Source organism: Bos mutus, chromosome 13 (genome assembly GCF_027580195.1).
Source record: "Bos mutus isolate GX-2022 chromosome 13, NWIPB_WYAK_1.1, whole genome shotgun sequence".
NCBI classification, from domain to species: domain Eukaryota; kingdom Metazoa; phylum Chordata; class Mammalia; order Artiodactyla; family Bovidae; genus Bos; species Bos mutus.
The window spans coordinates 45,527,410-45,544,338 of record NC_091629.1 but is presented as its reverse complement, the minus strand read 5'-3'; the positions used below and the strand labels follow the sequence as shown (position 1 = coordinate 45,544,338).

The 16,929-nt window shown below is 43.9% G+C and overlaps 1 protein-coding gene across 1 annotated transcript; it reads right to left on the bottom strand.

Moving 5' to 3' along the window:
* Positions 1–1,934: 1,934 nt before the first annotated feature.
* On the bottom strand, positions 1,935–9,221 carry DEFB123 (defensin beta 123). The gene is made up of 2 exons (XM_014479509.2): positions 9,058–9,221; positions 1,935–2,175 (listed from the first exon to the last, which is right to left on the bottom strand). The coding sequence occupies exons 1-2, from the start codon at positions 9,113–9,115 to the stop codon at positions 2,030–2,032; spliced, it is 204 nt and encodes a 67-aa protein (XP_014334995.1). The 5' UTR covers positions 9,116–9,221; the 3' UTR covers positions 1,935–2,029.
* Positions 9,222–16,929: the final 7,708 nt, after the last annotated feature.

Sequence of the window (16,929 nt, the reverse complement as noted above, 5' to 3'; positions counted from 1 at the left end):
CTCCAGTTACCTATATGTTAGACCATTTGGTATTCTCCCATAAGTTTCTCATGTTCTGCCCTATTTGTTCTGCATTTTTTTCTCTCTGTGCTTTGATTGCATTTCCTATTCATCTGTTTTTGAGTTACTGGTTCTTTCTTCTACTCTGTTCAATCTGCTGTTAAATGCAACCAATAAATCCTTAATTTTAGATTTTGTATCTTTTAGTTTAGAATGCCCAGTTTATTCTTAGAGATCCCATTCGTGATATATTGATACATTGATGATCACGAGTGGAATCATTCCTCCAGTATTCATGTCCTTGTGTAGTTTTTCCTATATTGACCTCAGGTCACATGACTTCCTTTGCCCAATGGGTCTTATAAAAACATAACATCACAAGTTTGATAAATGATGCATATTGGGGCTTACCTTCTTAGACCTAGCCATTGTGTTAGAAGCCAAAGTTAACTTCCTTGAGATGGGGAGGCCATATGGAGAGACATGTGATTATATCAGTGACCCCAGGTGAGAATAGCAGAAGAACCAGTTAATTAACACACATAACTCTGAGAAATAATGAATAGTTGTTATTTTAATCCACTAAGTTTTAGAGTGGTTTGTAATGCATTGATAGAAAATTGGTACTTTTTTTTTCTGTGTATTGATTATTCTTTCAGTCAATCTTTTCCTCAAATTTCCTTGACAAATTTATAATATTTAGAAGTTGTCTGTTGCTTTTACAACTAAAGATATAAAGAAGGAACCATAGTGAGGTGGATAGGAGGGGGTGGAGTCATGGTAGAAGTCAAGACCTATCCCCCCTGGGGTGGGCGATCCACACATAGGAGGGTAATTACAATTGCAGAGGTTCTCCCCAAGGGGCGAAGGGTCTGAATCGCAATCAGATTCCCCAGTCCAGCAGTTTTACACCAGGAAGATGAGAACCTAGAAAGTTTGGCTTTGAAGGTCAGTGGGGCTTACTTTGGGGACAGCCAGAGCACTGTGGGAAATAGAGACTCCAGTTTTAAAGGGCACGCACTCTGGGATCCGTCTGCTGATCAGACCCACCTGCTGATCTCGGAGAACTTCCTGGAGAGGCAGGAGGCAACTGGAGCCTACCCTGGGACACAGACACCGGTGTCTGTGGACACCGGTGCTGGTAAGTGGCAGTTTGGAATCCTCCCTCTAGCTTTACAGTTCCAGGGGACCTGATTCCACCCATTAGCCTTTTGGCACTAGTCCTGGGACACCTCAGTGTCCAGAAGGAGAAGAGGGCATCAAAGGATAAGATGGCTGGACGGCATCACCGATGCAATGAATATGAACTTGGGCAGACTTCAGGAGATGGTGAGGGACAGGGAGGCCTGGCGTGCTGCAGTCCATGGGGTTGCAAAGAGTTGGACACGACTGGACAACTGAACAACTGGTACACCTCAAGTCAAGCAACTAGCTGGGAGGGACACAGCCTCACCCCCCAGCAGGCATAACTGCCCCAAGATTCCCTGAGCTCACAGCTGCCTGGGAACCTGGCTCTGTCCACCAGAGGGCCTGGCCCCAACCCTGCACACCAGGGCACCAGCACTAGCTCTGGGACCCCGAGAGCCCTGCGTCCAGTGACTCTGGGATCTTGCTCCACTCAGCAGTGGGTGGGCACTACTAGCCCCAGGACCCCAGTCTTGGGACTCCCAGATCCTGCAGACAACAAAAATGCTTTTAGTTCTTGTATTTCCATATAGGTTAAAGGAAAATTTCAGAGTTTCAAAGCAATGATTTATTAGATGATAACCTTTCACTAACTGCCAGCATAATGGTGTTATTGTATGTAGTGTAGATTTCAGAAAATTCCACTGAGTGCTTGTGAAATATAATGAAATGGTTTTGACTTAAACGGACCACCTGAAAGAGGACTTTCTGAGAACCACTGGGTAGACTAACAGGCAAACATAGGGATCAGCCAGAGATGTTTATTGATAGAGTTCAAGAATCTACTGGGGTCAGACTCAGGGTAGCTTCATCTGCCTTTTGATAACTTCAGGCTTCAAGGAACTTAGATTTGCCATGGTAAGTTTTTTGGCAGGTACCTGGACTTCACACAGCACAGTTTATTATTTGTGCAGTAAACATAGACCTTTTCCTTCTTGAAGCATTTATGGCGGCACTTGCCATGAAAATTCCAGCATTTTCGGGTGCCACCTGAAAAGAAAGAACAGAGACAGTGTCAGCCCTAAGAAGAGGTAGATTCTGGATTTGAAAGGTCTGTAAAAGGATTAAAACCGATGTGATAGAGGGTCCTCAGTGTCCTTTGACTTTCATCCTGGTCCTTCTTTCTCTTTTTTCCTTCTCTTTCTAAAAATTGCGGTAAAATACAAATAACATAAAGCTTATCAGTTTAAGCATTTTAAGGTGTACAGTTCAGCGGCGTTACATAAAGTCACAATGTTGCGCAACCATCATCACCACCTAGTTCCAGAACTTTCTAATTATCCCAAACAGAAACCCTGCACTCATTAACTGTTCCCATTTCCCTTCTCTCCATCCTTGGGCAATGACCAATTTGCCATCTTCTCTATAGATTTGCCTAATATAGATATTTTATGTCAATGGAATCACATAACCTGTAGCATTTTATGTCTGACTTCTTTAACTTATTCACTTATTTTCAAGGGTCATTCATGTTTTGTTTTTTTTTTTTTAATTAAAAAAAACTGAAGTACAGTTGAATCCGGATGTTTCATGGATCTGCTTCTGTGCTCTGTTGTTTATACTGGTTCTCAGTCACATTTTCTTATTTCCCTGTGTGCCTAGTAAATCTCTGTTGTTGTTGGTTAGTTGCTAAGTCATATCTGACTTTTTGTCAACCCCATGGACTGTAGCCTACCAGGCTCCTCTGTCTCTGGGATTTCCTAGGCAAGAATACTGGAGTGGGTTGCCATTTCCTCCTTCAGGGGATCTTCCTGACCCAGGGATTGAACCCACGTGTTCTGCATTAGCAGGCAGATTCCTTATCACTGAGCCACCAGGGAAGCCCAGTAAATCTTTAGTAGTGTAATAAACATCATAGTTGAAAAAAACTGAAGTATAGTTGATTTACAATATTATGTTAGCTTCAGCTGTATAGAACAGTGATATATATATATATATATATACACACACACATATATTGGGGCTTCCCTGGTGGCCTAGAGGGTAAAGCATCTGCCTACAATGCGGGAGACCTGGGTTAAATCCCTGGGTGGAAAAGATCCCCTGAAGAAGGAAATGGCAACTCACTCCAGTACTCTTGCTGGAAAATCCCATGGAAGAAGGAGCCTGGTAGGCTACAGTCCATGGGATCACAAAGAGTTGAACACGACTGAGCGACTTCACTTTCACTTTTCATATATATATTTCTTTTCGGATTCTCTCCCTTGTAGGTTATTACAAAATATTGCATATATTTCCCTTTGCTATACAGTAGGTCCTTGTTGGTTATCTATTATATATATATATAATAGTGTGCATATGCTAACCCCAACCTCCTAATTTCTCTCTCCCTTACCCGCCTTTCCCTTTGGTAACCATAAGTTTGTTTTCTATATCTGTGAGTCTATTTCTATTTTATAAATAAGTTCCTTCGGATCATAGTTTAGATTCCACATTAAGTGATAGTATATGATATTAGTCTTTCTCTATGACATTTCATTTAGAATGATAATCTCTAGATTCACTCATGTTGTTGCAAATGACATTATTTCATTCTTTTTTTATGGCTGAGTAGTGTTTGGATCATATATATACCTGCCTGCCAATGCAAGAGACGAGGGAGATGCGGGTTTGATCCCTAGGTCAGAAAGATCCCCTAGAGGAGGAAATGGCAACTTATTCCAGTATTCTTGACTGAAGAATCCCATGGGCAGAGGAGCTTGGTGGGCTACAGTCTGAGGGGTCGCAAGGAGTTGGACATGACTGAGTGATCAACACTTTCACTTTCTTTCAGGACTGTGCCTACGCAGAGCAAGGCTCAGTAAACACTTGCCAAATGTGAAAAACTAAACCTTAGAGCAAGAATACTGGAGTGGGTTGCCATTTCCTTCTCCAGGAGATCTTCCTGACCCAGGGATTGAATCTGTTTCTCCAGCTTGGTAGGCAAATTCTTTACCACTGAGCCACATGGGAAGCCTATCCTTAGAGCAATAATTTAAAGAAAAAGGTATAGTTAATGAGGCAATGGTAGATAAAAATTTGAATCATAAAAAGACTCAAGTAACCTGTAAAAGGGCAAGGAAAGAAGATAAAGTAAACAAAGAAAGGATAGGCAGATAGAAAACAGAAAGATGGTAGGTTAAATGCAACCATATTGATAATTATATTAAGCATAAATAGTCTGAACATCTCAATTAAATGGCAGAAATTGTCCAATTGGATGAAACAGCAAGATCTATTACATACTGTTTATAAGAAATTCATTCTAAATGGAGAGACATAGTTATGTTAATAGTAAAAAGAAAAAAAATCATGAAATCACTAAGCCCATGGGCCAGCACTACTGGAAAGTGAAAAAGTGAAAATGTTAGTTGCTCAGTTGTGTCCAACTCTTTGTGCCCCTGTGGACTGTAGCCCTTCAGGATTCTCTGTTCATGGATTTCCTAGGCAAGAATACTGGAGTGGGTTGCCATTTCTTCCTCCAGGGGACGTTCCCAGCCCAGGGACTGAACCCAGGTTTCCTGCATTGCAGGCAGATTCTTTACTGGCTGAGCCACCAGGGAAGCCCCAGAACTACTGGGCCCATGTGTAATTCTGTGTTTTTTTTTTTTTCTTTTTTTGGGGGCTTGTCTGGGATATGAATAATTCTGTGTTTTATTTTACAAAAAAGATAAGGCACTCCCCTCCACAATTTAACAATAAAATCTGATATTTTAATTCAAGAATATCAAGATGAACTGTTGTTGAGAGTGAGAGGAAAGACGGTCTCATATACTTTGTTTCAGCCTCTCTGGAGGCTACTTGGCACATTTTCAGATGGTGCAGTCTTGACCGTCAATTTCCTTTCTAGATGTCTATCCAAGGGAAATACACATGGAGACTGAGAAGCCTGTACAGGAGATACAGTTACAAGCAAGTTAGAGACAGACAGCTGCCCTCAGAGAACTTCCATTCAAGTGGGGGAGAGGAGATGAGAAACAACTATTAAAGAAATAGCTACCCAGATATTTGATTGACTAGACTTAGGCTGAAAATTATAAAGGAGGAACTCTGGGTGCTATGAGGAGGTATAATGGAAAAGGATGTGACATACCCCACCTAAATCTAATCTCTGCTGGGTTCTTGGGCTTTATACATATGTCCTGGATTCCACAATTAACCTAATTTAAAAATTTTAAAAATATTAAAGTGATACATACTTCATTCCCCTTTAATCACAAGACCCTTTGGTTGCTAAAAAGCAGAATTGGGCAGAGTTTCTGGCCTTTGGGGGGATGGTAAACAATAGAATGACAAAGTTCATTGCTCAGCTTAAATAAGATGAGTTGTTGTAGTTTATATAGCAAGACAACACATTTAAGAACCTAATGTATTTAGAAGGATCAGGGGGTTCCAAATTTCAAAGAATTCCTTTATATATTATTAGCTGAGCCTGGTGGATTCAGGTAAAACTACCTCATCGCAAGCCACAGGAGGCAAAGGCTGAGGGTCTGGACAAAGAAACTTCCATTCACTCTCCTTTACCACCACCACAGCTAATAGAAAAGAAAAGGAAATATTCTCCCTAGAGGAAACTGGGGCACTTAAATCTAATTTGCAGCAGCAGCAGGAGGCCTTAGAGCTCCACCAGAGCCCACATCTTGTCTCTGCCAGCCGTGACAATGAAGGACCTACCAGCAAGCTAGAGAGAGGCCTTCCTCTCCTCCAACACCCCCTACCTCCCTGCACCCTGCCCCAGGGCCCCTGGACTAGGGCCTGTTGGTCAACCTGAACATTTAAGAAGTACAGATAAGTCATGTGAGAAAGGCAGGGGGCAAGAGACTCTCTTGCTACAAACACCCAGACTGGCCTGGAGAAACTACTAGAGAAGAGGGGATTTACTTTCTGCCCTCAGAGGGTAGCCCAGGGAAATTGCTAACAGTACCAACACATTATGGTGCCATCTGGAGGGGAATTAGACTAGAAATGCCTGAGGGAAGTGGTTGAGCATCTCCCTCTCCTCTCCTGTGGCATAATCAGGAAAGTCCTCAGTTCCCTCTTGTCTCCAGTGGAAACAGAACAGGTGATGAGCTGAGAGCCTGAGATACCTGCCAGCAGTAGACCCCCGTGCAGAAAGGGAGTGGGAGGGGCTGCGTGTGAACAGCCTAAACCTAGGGATTAGATGGAAGATTTGACTGAGATGAAGGGCTGAGTCAGTGGGCTCTCAACAGGACCAGGAAGTTTCCTCAGTCATGGATCACACACAATGAGGGACCTTGCTGCAGAAGTCAGTGAAGGTCCAGCACTGGGCTCTACCTCCTCATGAGCCTGCCCCAGGGCCTTCGCACTGCACATTCCCACCAGCTTGAATATTCTCCATAAATCCATAGGGTTCACCTCTTATCCTCCCTCAGGTCAGGGTGAGCCATTCCATGAGCACCCCTTTAAAACAGCAAATTTACATCCCTGTGGTATTTGCTATCCCCTTTCCCACCTACTCTGCTCATCATACTCACCACGTGACATTTCATGTTTCACTTATTTAAAAAAATTTCTGCTTCTCTCAACAGAATGCAAACTCCAAGAGGCTAAAGACTTTGCTTACCTTGTTTGTTCTCATGTGTTCACTGCACTACCTCCTGCACCTATCACAGTGCCTGGAATATGAAATTTGTTCAACATGTTTATTGATAGCTCAGTTGGTAAAGAATTCGCCTGCAATGCAGGAGACCCTAGTTCGATTCCTGGGTCAGGAAGATCCGCTGGAGAAGAGATAGACTACCCACTCCAGTATTCTTGGGCTTCCCTTGTGGCTCAGCTGGTAAAGAATCCACCCACAATGTGGGAGACCTGGGTTCAGTCCCTGGGTTGGGAAGATCCCCTGAAGAAGGGAAAGGCTACCAACTCCAGTATTCTGGCCTGGAGAATTCCACGGACTGTACAGTCCCTGGGGTTGCAAAGAGTCAGACATGACTGAGTGACTTTCATTTTCATGTTTATTGAATGAGCCAATAAATTAAATCATGACAACTAGTTAACTTCTAAATCCAGGTGCTATCCTCAGAAACAGAAAGGGAACAGGAGAAATTCTCAAAGACTTACTCAAATATTTATTCAAAAGAGACTGAGTTAACTTGAAACTGTTTTAAATCAGAACTGATGAGCATTTATTAAACTGTGGAGTTTAGGCACAGTCCCTTAGCGCCTTCCACCACCCCTCTCCCCAGCCATTGCATCAGCAGGATGGAATTTCCTGGGAAAATTGAAATGAGTTACATAAAATGAAGAACCTACACTTTTTTTTTTTTTGCATACCAAAATTTCAGTGTGTTCAACGTTGTTCCCTCAAACTGACGTTACTATACACATGCCTTTGTTGTAGCAGATTGAGAAATGGGGACATTGAAACTCTGAGCCGCTAAGCTGCTTACTGGAGGTCACAGAGTTAGAAAATGATTGAGCAGTGTTTAACCCAGGTTCTGAGGCTTTCCTCTCTATCCCCAGCTGAGTAGTATTTCAGACATTTGCCACAGGCAGGAACAAGGGCTGAGGTGAGGAAATTTATACATTACAGCCCTGTGGACAGGTGAGGGGAAAGCCTTGGCTGAGCAGAAGTTTCTGTCAATTGAGCAAGAGGGGCCAGATAGCGATGCTAGAGTTGGTGGAATAGCCCTTTTTTGCTTAAGCTTTCCTATGGCTCCTCACCTGGCAGTCAAGGCTCATTAAGACCTGGACCTTGACTGCTTCTGCAGTCTTAACCCTTGCCACACCCTTAACCTTGGGCTTCCAGATCCTGGGCTTCCCTGGTGACTCGGACGGTAAAGAATCTACCTGCAATGCAAGAAAGCTGGATTCGATACCCGAATTGGGGAGATCCCCTGGATAAGGGAATGGCTACCCACTACAGTATTCTTGCCTGGAGAATCCCATGGACGGAGGACTCTGATGGCCTACAGTCCATGGGGTCTCAAAGAGTCGGACACTATTGAGTGATTAACACTCTCAGTTTTACCCCTTGCCACACCCTTAACCCACCCTTCCATCATGGGCTAGTTTCCTGAAGGCGTGCTGTCTCCCACATTCGGACCTTTGCTATTAGCTGACTTCCGTCCGGGACACCCCTCCTTTTCCACCTCTTCTCCCTCCCCTTCTAATTTCTAACCACTTTTCAGGACTCAGAGTATCCCTCCAGGAGATCTCTCCTGGCCCTCAGCCTGGGCTGGCCCCTCCCTTGTGCACCTCAGGACCCCCAGATCCCCTCTAACACAGCTCACGGCACTCTGGGTAAATGCTATTTCACATGTCTCCCAGTGAGTGCCTCCCAGTGCGGGTGTTCAGTTACTTCAGTCATGACCGACTCTTTGCGACACCATGGGCTGCAGGGATCTCTCCCACTCAGGGATCGAAACCGAGTCTCTTCCGGCAGGCGGTTTCTTTACCACTGCGCCATCTGGGAAGTCTGAAGCCCTCCCAGGCCATGTCATTTATCTCTGTGGTCCTAGCTTCCCAACACAAGGACTGGCACAGAGATGGTAACAAGTTAAAGATGAGCTTTGCTTTCTCCTTAAGGTGGTTGCGATTTGTATTAAGCCTAGATCATTCTGGGGCCTATTTTGTGACATGGCCACTATTGTGTATCCTCCTCCTGCTTCTCCTACTCCTCCTATGCATTCTTCTTCAAAAGCTAACCCCCCTTAGCATGCTCCCTGGGACAGCAAGATGAGGTGACTGAGCAAGAAGCTCTCCATGTTGTAGTTGGTACCTAGATCTCGGCTGCCTGGCCGCCAGGGAGGGCTCCTCCTCCACAAGGTGACTGCAGGAGGCCCGGCAGCCCATCCTCCCCGCCGGTGGGATTCTGTGTCCAGATCTCTCTCTCCGCACCCTGTGCTCCTCCCCTGAAGAGGTCCCGGTTACCTGGAGTGAGCTGGGACAAGAGCAGCAGTCCGGCCAGAATCAGCGAGAGGAGCTTCATGGCTACAAGTGGCCAAGGGAAGCGGCAATGGCAAAGCAGCTCGGCAATGTGATGCGATGGCAAAGCTAATGATGGAGTGTTCTGGCCTCTCTGGCTCCCGCTCCTTTGCTCCAACCGGAACAGACGTCACTCGCACGTGCCCTCCACCGCCCACGGGCACGGCCCCCGCACGCCCTGAGCTGGCCTGCTGGCTTTTCTCATTTAGGTCACGCGATAGGGTTCGACTGCCAATCAAGGGACCACCAGGGGGCGCCACACACGCGGAACCCAGAAGGTCAGGGAAGATTTCGTAGAGAAGATCGCAGAGAACCGTGTTTTGAGAAACAAAGACCAAAACGCCAGGTGGATGAGCCCTCGTGGCTTTCCAGGCAAAGGGAAGTCTGTACAGAGGCTTTTGTTGGTATTGAACATGAGAAATATACTGTAACTGGGGCTAAAATCGGCAGGAGAATGGAAGGAAGAGATGCAGCTCCCAGCAGGAGTCTGGCTGTGCCCTCTCACAAGTATTAGCAGCCGTAGCCCCCTGCCATCTCAGGGCTACCCATGTGGTCAGGCCTTCTGGGGGCCAGGCTGTGACCCATCCTCAGAGGTCCAAGAACCAGCCATTGTAGTGGGGAGGTCCCTCCTCTGAACTCTAAGGATTTGAAAATCCATTCTCTTTCCTCAGTTCCGGCTACCTAAGGGTAGTAGCTGTATTCTCTGGTTGCTGTTGTTCAGTTGCTCAGTCGTGTCCGACTTCTTGTGACCCCATGGACTGCAGCACGCCAGGCTTCGCTGTCCTCCACTATCTCCCGGAGTTTGCTGGAATTCATGTGCATTCAGTCAGTGATGCTATCTAACCATATCATCCTCTGCTGCCCACTTCTCTTGTTGCTTTCAGTTTTCCCCAGGATTAAGGTCTTTTCCAATGAGTCGGCTCTTTGCATCAGGTGGTCAGAGTATTGGAACTTCAGCTTCAGGATCAGTCCTTCCAGTGAATATTCGGAGTTGATTTCCTTTAGGATTGACTGGTTTGATCTCTCAAGAGTCTTCTCCAGCACCACAGTTCGGAAGCATCAATTCTTCCACACTGCATCCGTACATGACTACTGGAAAAATCTGTGGTTATTAATACCTGTTTCCTCAGGGTCCTCTTTTTGCTGTTTCTGCCTTCCAACAGCAATGTAACTGATTCCATACATTAAGTATGCTATGTGACTTCCGTTTCTTGACTGGACCCTATTTGACACAGATGTCAAGGGTATAAAAGCATGATCCCATGGACAGAAGAGTCTGGTGGGCTACAGTCCATGGGGTCGTAAAGAGTAGGACATGACTTAGCGACTAAACAACAACAATGGCTTACGAGACATATTAACGTTGAAAACCATTTTTGTAGGGACAGAAAACAGATTGAGGAGGTTGAAGACTGAAAGGTAAGTGAAGCAATGAGATCAGTAAGTGTAAACAGCTCTTTCTAAAGCCTTTAAGATGAAGAGAAGACAGTAGCTAGGAAGGACTCAGTGCCTAAGGCCTAGAAATCCACGATTGCTGTTCATTTCTGTTGCGTGTGTGTACTCAGTCATTTCTGACTCTTTGTGACCCCCAGGACTGTAGCCTGCCAGGCTCCTCTGTTTATGGGATTCTCCAGGCAAGAATACTGGAGTGGGTTACCATTTCCTCCTCCAGGCGATCTTCCTGACCCAGAGATAGGACCTGCATCTCCTGTGTCTCTTGCATTGGCATGCGGATTCTTTATCGCTGAATCACTTGGGAATCCCTTCATTTCTGTTAAGGAAACTCATTTTTTCAAATAGACTCAATTAGGGAAGCAGCAGTACTGCTATCAGCATTATGGGCTAAGGAATTTACGACAAGGATGAGACTATTCAATTGTGGGAAGGGCTGGGAAAGTAAAGAGCTCTCTGGGGTCCTGAAGGAGCTGGTGCAGAAGCCTGTGAAAGGTTACTTGCTCTTCAAAACCACTGCCTATTTTAATTCATTTGCTGTTCAGTTGCTTAGTCTTGTCCAACTCTTTGTGACCACATGGACTGTAGCACACCAGGCTTCTCTGTCCTCCACTATCTCCCTGAGTTTGCTCAAACTTATGTCCACTGAGTTGGTGATGCTATCTAACCGTCTCATCCTTTGCTGCCCCCTTCTCGTTTTGACTTCAATCTTTCCCAGCATCAGGGTCTTTTCCAAGGAGTTGGCTCTTGGCATCAGGTGGCCAAAGTATTGGAGCTTCAGCAACAGCCCTTCCAGTGAATATTCACAGTTGATTTCCTTTACAATTAACTGTCTTGATCTCCTTGCAATCCCAGGGATTCTCAAGAGTTTTCTTCAGCACCACAATTTAAAAGCATAAGTTCTTTGATGCTCAGCTTTCTTTATGGTCCAACTCTCACATCTCTACACGACTACTGGGAAAACCATAGCTTTGACTATATGGGCCTTTGTTGAGTTCATAGAGAGGTGTTTAGTTTTGGGCCTGAACCTGGGTCAGTTTGGTCAGAAGGGCTGGCATTTGGGAAGGAGAGCTGACGTGTAGCAGGAAACAATGAAGACAGGCTGAAACTCGCAGACACCCCTTACCACCTCTAACCAGTGACAGCCTTCAGAACACAGAGATGCTGCTTCATTTCCAACTCCCCAATATCATGCAAAAAAAAAGAAAAGAAAGAAAAAGAAAAGAGAGAAGAGAGTTTGTGGCAAAGCCTAACTTGATTCCATACAGGGAAAGGAATTGCAAAATGTAATTTCATCCTAGTTTGGGCTACAAAAACAGCACCAAATGCTTATGTTCAAACTCATCACATTGTATGCATTAAATATACGCAGTTTTTTTTTTTCTACTCAACAATTTAAAAAAAAATTGCGAAATGCAGTTTTCTATTTGGTGGCTAGGGAATGGGGCAGAAATGTATCTATTGGATGCTGTCCTCCCTGAGAGAAGAGACCCTACTGTCTAAAGTGCCTGGATACATAGAGAATTTTGGTGTGGAGGGTGGAAGAAGCAGAGCTAAAAACATACAGTCCTGACTCTGACTTTCTGTTAACTTTGCAATTTCAGATAAAATTCAAACTCTTCTCCCTGACTTACCTGATCTAGTTGCCATGTGGCTCTCTGGCTTTATCTCATATCAGTTCCCACTCATGCCCTATTCTTCAGCCATACTAGCCTTTACTCTTTCCATTGAACACACTATATCTGCTTGCACTTGCTATGCCCTTCACCTGAAATATTCTTATCAATTTTCTTGTAATTGGCTCCTTTGTGTCACTCATGTCACTTTATATTGAATTTATCAAGCCCCTGCTGTATACTATTCCAGGATCATGAATTTTTAAGTCAGATAGATTTAGGTTGACCCCACTCCAGTACTCTTGCCTGGAAAATCCCATGGATGGAGGAGCCTGGTGGGCTACAGTCCATGGGGTCGCTAAGAGTCGGACATGACTGAGTAACTTCATTTTCATGCATTGGAGAAGGAAATGTCAACCCACTCCAGTGTTCTTGCCTGGAGAATCCCAGGGACGGGGGAGCCTGGTGGGCTGCTGTCTATGGGGTCGCTCAGAGTTGGACACGACTGAAGCGACTTAGCAGCAGCAGCAGCCTGACCTTCAAATTGTTAGCTTTCTTTTTTTTTTTTTAATTTATTTATTTTAATTGAAGGCTAATTACTTTACAAAACTGTTAGCTTTCTGAAATTGTATAAATAACTTAACCTCTACTGACTTAAGGTTTTCATGGATAAAAAGACTTAACGTTACATAGCTCACTGAATTGTTAAAAAAATTAAACGAGTAAAATATATACAGTTCTTAGAAGAATACTTAAAACAGAGTAACTTCTGATTAATTGTTAATGATCATGACATTAAAAAATCATTTAATTAATCCCAAAATGTACAGAAAAAAGCATGTAAGAACAATGCCTGGGGCTTCTTCTGGAAAGACTCTATGGTTTTCTGCTCATATCTGTCACTTGAAGACTGGGCTTACCTGGGAATGTCAGAGTTTCAGGAGGTGGCAATACTGAACATTGACAGTTTAGTAATCAGTGAACTAAAGGAGACAGGAATGGGTGAATTTAATTCAGATGACCATTATATCTATTATGATGGGCAAGAATCCCTTAGGAGAAATGGAATAGCTTTCATAGTCAACAAAAGTCTAAAATGCAAGCACTTGGTTGCAACTTCAAAAATGACAGAATGATCTTGGTTCATTTCCAAAGCAAAACATTCAACATCACAGTGATCCAAGTCTATGCCCCAGCCACTAGTGCTGAAGCTGAAGTTGACCAGTTCTATGAAGTCCTACAACACCTTCTAGAACTAACACCAAAAAAGATGTCCTTTTCATCATAGGGAATTTGAGTTCAAAAGTAGGAAGTCAAGAGATAACTGGGAGTAACAGGCAAGTTTGGCTTTGGAAAAGTGAAACAGGGCCAAGACTAATAGAGTTTTGTCAAGAAAACATAACAGTTATAGCAAACATCCTCTACCAACCATCCAAGAGATGACTCTACACATGGACATTACCAGATGGTCAATACCAAAATCAGATTGATTATGTACTTTGCAGCCAAAGATGGAGAAGCTCTATACAGTCAGTAAAAATAAGACCTGAAGCTGACTGTGGCTCAGATCATGAACTCCTTGTTGCAAAATTCAGGCTTAAATTGAAGAAAGTAGGGAAAACCACTAGGCCATTCAGGGATGACCTAAATCAAATCCCTTAGGTTTATACAGTAGAGGTGACAAGTTGATTCAAGGGATTAGATCTGGTAGACAGGGTGCCTGAAGAACGATGGATGTAGATTTGTAACATTGTACAGGAAGCAGTGACCAAAACTATCCCAAAGAAAAAGAAATGCAAGAAGACAAAGTGATTGACTGAGGAAGCTTTACAAATAGCTGAGGAAAGAAGAGAAGCTAAAGGTAAGGGAGAAAGGGAATGGTATACCCAACTGAATGCCGAGTTCCAGAAAATAGCAAGGAGAGATAAGAAGGCCTTCTTAAATGAACAATGCAAAGAAATAGAGGATAGTGATAGAATGGGAAAGACTAAAGATCTCTTCAAGAAAATTGGAGCTATCAAGGGAACATTTCATGCAAGGATGAGCACAATAAAGGACAGAAACAGTAAGGACCTAACAGAAACAGAAGAGATTAAGAAGTTGCAAGAATACACAGAAGAACTCTACAAGAAAGGACTTAATGACTCAGATAACCATGGTGGTGTGGTCACTCACCTAGAGCCAGACGTTCTGGAGTGTGAAGTCAAGTGGGCTTTGGGTAGCATTTCTGTGAACAAAGTTAATGGAATTGACAGAATTCCAGCTGAGCTATTTAAAATCCTAAAAGATGATGTTCTTAAAGTACTGTTCCTAGTATGTCAGCAAATTTGAAAATCTCAGCAGTGGTCATAGGTCTGGAAAAGGTCAGTTTTCATTCTAGTCCCAAAGGACAATGCCAAAGAATGTTGAAACTACCCCTCAATTGTGTAGATCACAACACACTGTGGAAAATTCTCGAAGAGATGGGAGTACCAGACCACCTTATCTGTGTCCTGAGAAACCTGTGTACTGGTCAAGAAGCAACAGTTACAACTGGACATGAAGCATAAATTGGTTCAGAATTGGGAAGGGAGTACAACAGCCATATACTGTCACCCTGCTGACTTAATTTCTATGTAGAGTATGTCATGTGAAACACCAGGCTGGATGAATCATAAGCAGGAATCAAGACTGTCAGGAGACTCAGTTTTCTTATTTGTAAAGTGAAAATAATAATAGTTGTCTCATATGATTTTTGTGAGGAACCTTGGTGCAGAGTTGAATATTCAACAGATGATGGCTATTATTTTTACTTCATTTTTAGATCCATGCAGAATAAACTTGTAACAATGGCTATTTCTAGAAAGAAAGGGATATCTGGGGAAGGTAGTGGAAGGGAGACTTAGATTTTGGTGTATTTATCTTTTTATACTTTTCAAACTCTATACCCTCTATATACATTACCAATTCAAAATAAAGATTGGTTTTAAAACTAAAAAAAAAAAAAAGATTGTCAGGAGAAATATCAACCTCAGATATACAGATGATACCACTCTAATGGCAGAAAGTGAAGAGGAACCTTTTGACGGGGGTGAAAGAAGAGACTGAAATTCATTCAGTGAAAGTCTGAAAGAATGCTTTCCCTTCTCTACTCCTCCACTACCAAACTGGAAAATCACATTTGAAGAAACGAGTTTGCTCACCTTACACTAAAACAAGATAATAGTGGATCTCTAGGACAGATAATGAGGTACTTTATAGAATTTAATAAAGACTACACATTTTTTTCAATGTGTAACATGGAGACTTGGAAAATTGTAGATTGAGTTATAACAAGGGCTGAGATCTATTTTTAAAAATCCCTCTGGCTTGTGTGATTTCCCTCTGCTGTCCCTTAAAAGGTGGAAGTAGATAAAGGGAGGCGTATCAGCTGAGGGGTGTGTGGTCCGAAGGTGGATGCATGGGCATTGGATAGCAAGGAGAAGCCTGAGGGAGGCAGGATGTTCCAGGGCCAACTGTCCCCGTGGGCAGCTGAGAGCACGTGTCTGTGACACGTGTTCCAGTTGATTAGAAGGAGCAGAGAGTCCAGAGCTCTTCTTCATTTGGTGTCTCTTTGCCAGAACTGAGACTACCTCCTGGGCTCCCTGAAGTCATGAAGACTTTTCTACTAACTTTGGCTGCACTGCTGCTCTCATCCCAGGTCATTCCAGGTAACCTAGGCCTTTTCTGGGGAGAGATGGAGGGGTGGAGAGTGGATCTTGGTTGGACACTCCAGGGCTTGGGAGAATGGGCTGGCAGGCAGAAACATGAAGCACCATTAATCTGGGGGAAGAGGAAAAAGCCCCCAGTTCCTGAGTGAGACCCCACCCCACCATTTAATAGCACGCTACTTGGCTCCTCTGAATTTCAGTGTACTTATTATTTATCCATTTGAAATAATGAAGTTGAGGGATCAACCTTAAACACACTGAAATTTTGTTGTGCAGCCAATGGAGCTTTTTAATTTTTCAAACCCACATAAGAAGGGATCTGGCACTTAAATGATCATCTTTGCCAGTGAGAGGTGCCAGGTCTTAGGCAGCAACTGTAACCTCCAGAATTTTCCTCAGTGCCCCAAAATCCCTTCTCTTTGGTCAGTTCCAGGGGTCAAGGGCAGGGGGTCAGATGTGTGAGGAGTGGTGGGGGAGGACATGGGAAGCAGGAAAGAAGGAAGCCAGTAGTGATCTTTTCTCATGGTGTCCTTGAAACCACTTGGATTTGCACTAATCACACCTGCCTTAAGTGAGGTTGAATCTCATGATTACTGTTGCCCGTCTGTGCCAGCCCCGATACTGGAGCCATGGAAAGGTTTTAAGCAGAGACAAGGTCGCTTCAAACTTGCCCAAACCCTCCTTTTAAATTGACTTAAGTTTCTACCCTCACCGCCCTCCAGATATCTCTTTAACCTTCCACAGTGTTGGGATGTGGGGGGATTGCCTGAGAGCAGTCTGGACCCACACCCATGTCTGCTCATGGTGGACACGGCCAACAGCATCACCTGACGATGGGAGAAGAATCTCCAAATCCTGGGTTAGTTAGAACCGGCTTCATCATTTATTAGTTCTGTGAACCCCAACAAGCCACTTGGCTTCTCTGAGTTCCAATTTAGTCACTTTGAGCTTCCCTGGTGGCTCAGTGGTAAAGAACCCACCTGCCAATGCAGGAGATGCAGGTTCAATCCCTTGGTGTGGAGAAAGAAATAGCAACCCACTCCAATATTCTTGTCTGGGAA